At 37.0% G+C, this 8502-nt stretch overlaps 1 protein-coding gene across 2 annotated transcripts in view; it reads left to right on the top strand.

Annotated features, from left to right (window-relative positions):
• Window positions 1–8502, top strand: part of CHL1 (cell adhesion molecule L1 like) — a 197984-nt gene that overhangs the window by 150545 nt on the left and 38937 nt on the right. For both annotated transcript variants that reach the window (XM_021711985.1, XM_021711984.1), the window contains 2 exons: window positions 2836–2967; window positions 8116–8256. In XM_021711985.1, the coding sequence (XP_021567660.1) occupies window positions 2836–2967; window positions 8116–8256 (273 nt within the window). The remainder of the gene's footprint in view (window positions 1–2835; window positions 2968–8115; window positions 8257–8502) is intronic.

The following is an 8502-nucleotide window of genomic DNA, read 5'->3' as shown; positions in this document are numbered from 1 at the left end:
CCCGGCCACCGCAGCCTCGACCTGCTGGACTCCAGCGATCCTTCCACCTCAGCCTTCCAAGTAGCTGGAACTACAGGCGCGCGCTACCACACCCAACTAATTTTTTGATTTGTTGTAGAGATGAGGTCTCACCAAGTTGCCCAGGCGGGTCTCGAACACGCGGGCTCAGGCAATTTATTTCTATTTTAAAGATGTGAGCTCAAATTCAGAGTTAGGTATGCAGATGTTCATCGTACAGGTAAAGTTTGGTCCTCACTTTGATGCCCATATGCATAATTCTATAACCATAATATATCCAAAATGATTCTGCATTTTCAAAGGATGTCATGAACTCAAGTGTAATTTAGTCATTGACATACTTAAGAATATCTTATTTTCAAATAAATCTATTCCTAAAATGTCATTAAATCCAACTTTTATTGAACCTAATCATTTTTATTTATTAGAATTCAGATATTTATTAGAGATCTGCAATTAAAAAAACAGTTTAACTAAGAAAATAGCCACTGTGTTGTATGTTTTCTAGGTACCAACTTATGCATTTTTCTAGTAATAAACATCTCTGATTAGCTTGCTTACTACATATTCTCAATGTTCGTACATTTGTATCTGTTTTCAGCAGCATGAGAGAGTTTTATCATCTTATTTTGGTATTTACAGTTATGGAAAAAATGGTTAAAGTTTTGGCATAAGTAATTTTCATTAGTTATCGTATGTTAGGAAATAGATAAAATAATGGGATTCGATTATATATTTTCTCAGAATTTTTAGGTTGAAAGACCCAAATAAGAGCAGTTTCTGAGCAGGACTGGATTGAAGTCTTTCTCAAATTGCATGACACAGGACCAGCTTGCTTTTAGAGGAGAAAATCAGGGAAGAAAAGCATCAAAATAAATGTTCAAGCATTTATAAAGAAAGTTAATGAAGAAGGGTTCATCTAAAATTTAGTGATGAAGACTAATGAATGCACAACACTTCTTGAGTCAGTTGATAAATATTGGGGGAAGTTGGATCTGGAAGCACAGAGGAACAGTTGATAAATTGAGTTGGCCTTGATTCCTATCTTTGGTCCAAATTCATAAGATATCAATGAATTATAAACAGAATTACATGGCTTCAGAGTCTCAATGTCCTTGGTCATGGATTCTGTCCATATATCTATGGAATGACAAGAACAGGAAATGACAAGAATAGGAAATGACAAGAACAGGAAATGGTGACTCTGGGCAAGTCAGGTGACTTCTCCAAAGCTCAGTTCTCTACCTGTAAGGTGAAAGGTTAGCATGAGGTGAAACTTATGTCCCCTTTCAACCCTAACATATAGACATCAAGGTATTAATAAAATTTGTAAGATGAGAAATCTTTATTTTATTATTCATGAAGATTTTAAAAAATAATCATTCCTTGATTTTCTTTATTTTTACATGTTCTGAAAGCAATGGGTGTAGTTTTATACTATAATTATGATCATGTTTATGAAACATTTTTCTCTATCTTACAAATGTTTAATTTTATTGTCTTGTCTGAAAATACTAGAAAAAAAATAACAATACTATCAAAAATGCAAAAAAAAGAAAGAAAAAAGAAAAGACCTTCACCTCAGAAAGTGATCTACAGTTTAAAATTTGAGATGCTGAATTTTAAACCTAGTGACTAAATATTTACAGATTGTATAGATTTTGAATACACATATTTAACAATTTAACAATTTAACAATTAAGTCCATACCCTGTGGAAAAATTACAAAGTCACTTTCTTGGTCAGACTTGAACTTGCTAGGATTATTTGTGTACTTTTGTTTCTTCTGGTAAATTTATACATATTTTCTGTTCACATAATCCTTTTTCCTCCTTTACTTAAAAAATATTTAAATAATATTTTTCATTTTAGGCATACATATATCTTTGAAGTCTTTTCTTTTTGATTGAAAAAAGGAAATCCAAAATGTCTTGGGGGAAATAACCAAGCAACACTTGGTGGGAAATGCTACCTACAGGTTTTGCACAATTTTCTCTGAAATCAAATTATCCAAACCATTCACATTTTAATCTAAACTTTTTATTCACTCCCAATATAGCAATGTTTATAAGGTGACAAAACATGGTGGTAATGTTTGAAGTCAAGGAAAAAGGTCTCATTTTGTTCTGATACACCAAGTCATACTGGAGCATGAGGGCATAGAAAAATACAAATAATTTAAATGTATTTTTCTTCCATTGTTTGACTGCAAAAAACTAATGTTCCTTTTAGGCTTTCCTTCCCCCCTTACAAAAAAATATATACAGGAAATTATATTTTCTAAATTGATTAGTTAGATACAGATATGTAAATACTGCAAAATCACCAATTAAGAAATATTGAAGAGGTATTGAATATTTTAATTAGTTTTGTTTTTTAATCTCAAAATATAATTTGTGAGCATACACCTTTTTTAGGTACCATGCTGCAGCTTGAAAATAACCTGTAGCCAGCTTTTAAATAAATTTACCATCTGCTTATTCTCCCCTCATTTTCTCTTAGTGGGATACATTCTTGCGTGTAGCTAAATAAAGTGGTTGTATATAACTATTTTTAGTATGTTGATTTATTATGCATGCTGAGTCTGAATTAAACACACACACACACACACACACACACACACACACACACACACACAGCATACAACACAAAAGTAACTCCCACCTTGCTTTGCTTAAAAATTTTAACCAGAAAGCTACCTTGAAACACTTTGCGGTGTCTGCCCTCTGCTGATGTATATTAGAAATACAAGCCTTTACATTTTTTGGACCTTTTGACATGAATAAATCTCTGATGAGCTCTTTACTTTATTTCTAGAACCTCCTCACTGGACAAAGAAACCTCAAAGTGGTGTGTATAGCACCGGGAGCAGTGGTATATTGTTATGTGAGGCTGAAGGAGAACCTCAGCCCACAATCAAGTGGAGAGTTAATGGCTCCCCAATTGACAGTAAGTTAGAAGACCAATTGTAATGCAATATTGAAAGCATTGATTTGATGGAATTGTTAATGGTCAGACACCCTGGTTATGTACAAAATGGAGCTGGGAAGTGGCCAGATTAGTAGGATAGATCTAGTCAGCAAATCAGAAATTGCCTTTTTCTCAGCAGTGTGATTGTTGAGACCTGATATAGAAGTGCCATAAATATGTATACTGGTTAGGTCTTTTCATAAATTATATACAAAAATAAATATTTTTTAAAGGCAACTGAATGAGAAAGATAATTCATTCAAGGAGAAAAGCCAATTGTTGTTTCTTTCCCTGAGAGGAAATAGGAGCAGTGACATAGTGACTGAGAACACAGGTTGAAGTCCGGACCTCCCTCAGGCCCAGGCAACAGTGACACCTGACCTGGGTTCTGCCCTTTAAGGAACCTTCTCTGACCACTCTCTGGTCCTCTTTGTTTCCATGATTTGAAAAATCCTTAGGGACAAAGAGACATGCCAAGCCTGAACCTGTGCCCATTATTCTTGGCTCCCTGCCTGTTCTCAACCAAACTCAAGCATAAAGACCTGAAAATTCCTCTGTACAGCCGGCCCTGAGCCCTCTTCAAGTGTCCTGGGCACAGAAAGGCAGGCATGGCCCAGAGAGCTGAGGGCCTCCTCTTTCACCTTACCATGCTCTAGCATAGAACTTCAAGAAGTCCCCACATGCTCCCTTTGAACCTAGAGCATAGGTCATTTTGAATGTACTTGTTCTGACAGGAAGACAGAACATATTTTATGTGTCAATTGATTAGCCCAGTTAAGGGTAAGTACAATGTTGCAACCTAATATGTGACTTCCATTTGTCCTTCTGCCCTGGGGCCCACAAATGTCAAGGATGAGATGCCTGGTGGTCCCCAGACCTGGGATGACCTCTAGCTTGCGTCCCTTTCGAGCTGTCTGATCCTGAGCTATTTACTGAAACTCCTCAAACATAAGTTTTTTAAACTGCAAAATGGAAACAATCGTTGTTGGTTGTGGTTAAATGAAGAAAATATGGTCAACTTCCTAGGGCAGTGATGTATCTGTAGAATATTGTGGTAATTTATAAACTCTGGAGCCAGGTTGCCTCTGCTTGCATGCAGGTTCTACCATTTACTAGCTGCATGACTGGAATTATTCTTGACGGTCTTAAAACCTGTTTCCTCATCAGCAAAATGGAGATGAAAATAGCGCTGACTCACAGGCTTGTTATATGGATTAAAGGACACACCCTACAAATACTGTAGCACAGGGATTGTCATACTAACAGCATACCCCAAAGTACAGTTTATTATTATTGTTATTATTGTTTCCACATAGAAGGCACTCAAGAAACCATGGCCCTCATTATTATAATCTTCAAATTTGAAACATTTTCCTTGTCTCTTTAGAGAATAGAATACACATTTTTTTTTAAAGGAGGTTTTAGTAAATCAAAGAGAAATGAAAACAATTTCTGCTTATCAAGAATGTTCGGGTTGCTAAAATTAGTAATGCAGATTCTGTGGAACATAAACTCATCAAATTTTATATTTGAATGGTGCTTGGCTGTTTATAAAGACATTCACAAATTACTTGGAATTCACTAAAGGAGATATTATGTTCATATTTAACAGATTCATTCATTCAGTAATATTGATCGAGTACCTGCTATGTGCCAGGCAGTGGGCTTCTTGCTTGAGACACAGCGAGCCGTGAATAAAATGGACAGATTACCTACTGTCCTGGCTCTGACATTCTAGTCAGGAGGGATGGTCAACAGACAAGCACACGAGTGTGCAGCACAGTGTCGTAAAGCAGAAAATAGCTGGGATGGTGGAGTGTAAAAGAGGTCCCAGAACCAGGTTGCTATTTTATTTTAGGATAATAATAATAAGGCCCTTGTGGCAATTTACTTCTGAGTAAATACCTGAAGGCGGGGAGGAAGTCAACCTTGCAAATATCTGTGAATGTACTTTCAGTCTGGAGAGGTTGGTGAGCTCAAAGCCCTGGAGGTGAGTTTGACTGGTTGAGGAGGGAAAAGGTGCCTGTGGGACTGAAGCTGAGGGAATGAGGAGGGCACAGCATGGGGCCACCAGATCAGCCAAGAGGGGAAGGGGCCAGAGCAAAGGCAAAGGTGAGAGCCCAAGTAGGGCCCTGGGATTTTACTAGGAATAAACTGGGAGGCTCGTGGGGGAATTTTGAGCAGAGGAGTGACATAATTTAATATATGCTTGATCAAGGGAATTCTTTGGCCTCTGAGTGGAGAATAAACTAGTATGACTCCAGGTAGATGCTGCTTGAGAGACTCTGGGCCCAGGGTTAGATTGGAAGCAGTGGTGGTTATGTTCTGGATTTATTCCCAAAGTAGAACCAATAGGCCAATAGGTTTATTCATGAATGAGGAGTCAAGGCAGATAAACTTAGGAAGGATAGCATAGCACAAGAGTAAGCCTCAAAACAAAGCCACAGAGTTGAAAGCCAAGCTTTTGACCACAAAAGCACAAAAAGAAGCTTTTTGCTTCTTTGCAAACAAGTCATAAACATTTATAGATTGGGATGTTTGATGACAGTGGGCTGGCTAAAGGATTTGAAATCTCTTTGAGCTTAAAGTTTTAGGAATTATATATGCTTTCCCTGTATTATTTCAAAATTTATTCACAGTGATGTCTATTAGTGATTACAGGCCTAACCCTTTTCACATGCTTTGCATCTAATATTTCTGAGTCTCAGGGATCCTTGAATAAATAGATTCTATTATTCTCCAGTTTGCAGGTGTGGCAACTGAGACTCAGTTAGGTTACATTACTTCCTGGAGGGCACATCCCAGGTACATTTAGAGACAGAAATGGAACCCAGAAATGATTAAGTCCAGAGCTAAAACTTCTCTTACTGCATTATATCATTTCCTACTGAGCTGACTAAAGACAGAACTGACAAAGAGTTTCGGAATTATGTTAGGATGAATATGTTTTGTTTGATATTATAAAGACTTGGCTTTATTGAATTCTGGGAGCTCTTATAGCCTTTACCAATATGCAACAATACTCATGCAGTGTCCATACCTATCCTAGGAAGCAGATTTGATCAATGTTTAATTGTTTTTCAGTTCAGACTTGAGGTCATGATTTAATTTCTTTCTTTTGTAAAGTTGTATTGACTCAGAGCCATACATGGGTCACATGGAATAAGAAGAACTAAAGGGGAAGATAGCATAAACCCTGAAAGGCTTAGGGCTCAGGATGGGATATATGAGTGAAGAATTGTATCAGAGACTCCATCCTTTGCAGTGCTCTTTAAGAGTCCAGTCTTAAGGGATAAGTGACAAATTGTGGGATTATATTAGTTTCTAATGTTGCTATGGCAATTTACCACAAACTTTGTGGTTTAAAACAATGTATATTTACTGTTTTACATTTCTGTAAAAGTCTAACATAAGTCTTACTGGGCCAAACTCAAGGTGTCAGTAGTGCTGTGTTCCTTTCTAGAGCTAGGAGAGCATTCCTTTCTCTGCCTTTTCCAGCTTCCAGAGGCTGCCCACGTTCCTTGGCCCACAATTCCCTTCCCCTTCTTTAAAACCTGCTACTTTGCTTCTCTGATCATTCTTCCATAGTCATATCTCCCTCTGGCCACAGCCAGGAAAGGCCTTCTGACTTTAAGGAGATTTGAAATTACATTGGGCCCGCCTGGATCACCCAGGATAATTTTTCTATTTCAAAGTCCTTAACCTTAACCATATCTGCAAAGTCTCTCTATCCAGGTAAGGTAACATATTTACAAATTCTGCGGATTCGGAGGTAGACATCTTTCAAGGACTATTGTTCAGTCTAATTTCAGGGGCCTTTCAGAAATAAAATGCCACCCAGCATAACTTTTTCAGTCATTCCAACAAATATTTACTGATTGCCTTCTCTGTAGTAGCTGCTCTTTAGGCACTGGTGATACATTTTACAAATATGCAGACAGGATCCTGCCCTCAGGAAACTCACAGTTAATTGAAAAAAATATATTCTTATATGACTTCCAGGTGGAAAAAGATGTATAAGAAAAGACTTCTATTTTAATATGTAATTTTCAGTGTTTTTTGTCACCTAAAACTTAGTATAGTCGCTATTTTGTATAATGGAGACACAATCAGAAAACAACAACAATAAAATATTAGATTGATTAGTAACCTTGTAATGTCATTTAAACTAAAAATTTTCACGTTCCCTTCTCTTGACATTCCTAGCTAATATGTTTTCCTTTCCACTGCTTTTTGGGGGGATAGTGGGAGTATCACAGCAAGGGCATAGAGTTTAGAGTGAGAAAAATGGTCTAGTGCGGTGGATGTGTCATTCTACTTCCCTGAAATTAAGCCCCCTCTCCTAAAATGGCCATAAAAACACCAAAACCAGCAGATTCTGAGCAGTGGTAATGAGATACTCCATGTACCATATCCAGTGAAATTTTTGGCCCTAATAAATGCACCAGAAGTGTTCATATTCTCATTTCCAAAAGATATTTCCAGAATTATACTTGGATCAGAAGTGAGGTAGGCCTTATTGCCCCCCTGATTTACAAAACCTGGCCCATCCTCTAAAGAAGGATTTTGTCATACTGGAAAAATGAAATATATAATCTATGTACCTGAAGTTGCTCAATAATGAAGTAAGACTAATGATATGAATGGTGCATATCAGAAAATTGCAAATGGGCAGAGAAGTGAAACAGGAACAAAGATGTCAAGAGGGAAAACAGAGGTTAATATTGGTGGTTTGGTGGGATCATGATGTGTTATCCATGTGATTTGTGATGGGCAGTATCAGGATAAAAATTCAGAAGAGCAAGTAAGGGTCAGTTCTTAATAGGTCTTGAATGCCAAACAGATTATCCGGAATATGACTATGTGTATGGAAAATCTGTGAGGTATAGATCAACATATGGCTTGACAATAAATATTAATTTGAAGAATGATTGAAAATGCAAAAGGGTCTGGAAATAAAAACCAATGGTTGATGTTCAGAAAGTCTAAAGAATTGGCTTCCATGAACTATTATTCACCCTAAACTGGTCTTAAAATATAAATACTGTGTGACACGTTTAATACATCGATGTCTAAATATTTTATGCCCTATTCTTTATCAAACTGACATTCTTTAATCTCTTTCAGATCATCCATTTGCTGGTGATGTTGTCTTCCCCAGGGAAATCAGTTTTACCAATCTACAACCAAATCACACTGCTGTATACCAGTGTGAAGCCTCAAACGTCCACGGAACTATCCTTGCCAATGCCAATATTGACGTTGTGGGTAAGTGTACCTGAGAGCAGACATAACCTGCTGTCCTCTGAAGGAAAATGGTCAAGGTCATATTTGCAAGTACCAATTGAATTTTTGACACATAAAACATGGGGAGAAAAATATCAAAGCACCTTTCACTGTAAATTTGGGTATTAGACTTCATACTGAAATTATACTTTCAAAAATGTATTGAATGTGGATACTCTTCTAAATCAAAAGTATGTACTATAATATTCAGCTGTCTCCCATGTTTAT

Source organism: Carlito syrichta, unplaced genomic scaffold, assembly GCF_000164805.1.
Source record: "Carlito syrichta isolate Samal-C Ts95f unplaced genomic scaffold, Tarsius_syrichta-2.0.1 Scaffold302985, whole genome shotgun sequence".
Classification (NCBI taxonomy): domain Eukaryota; kingdom Metazoa; phylum Chordata; class Mammalia; order Primates; family Tarsiidae; genus Carlito; species Carlito syrichta.
This window is presented reverse-complemented; position numbering and strand designations above follow the sequence as displayed.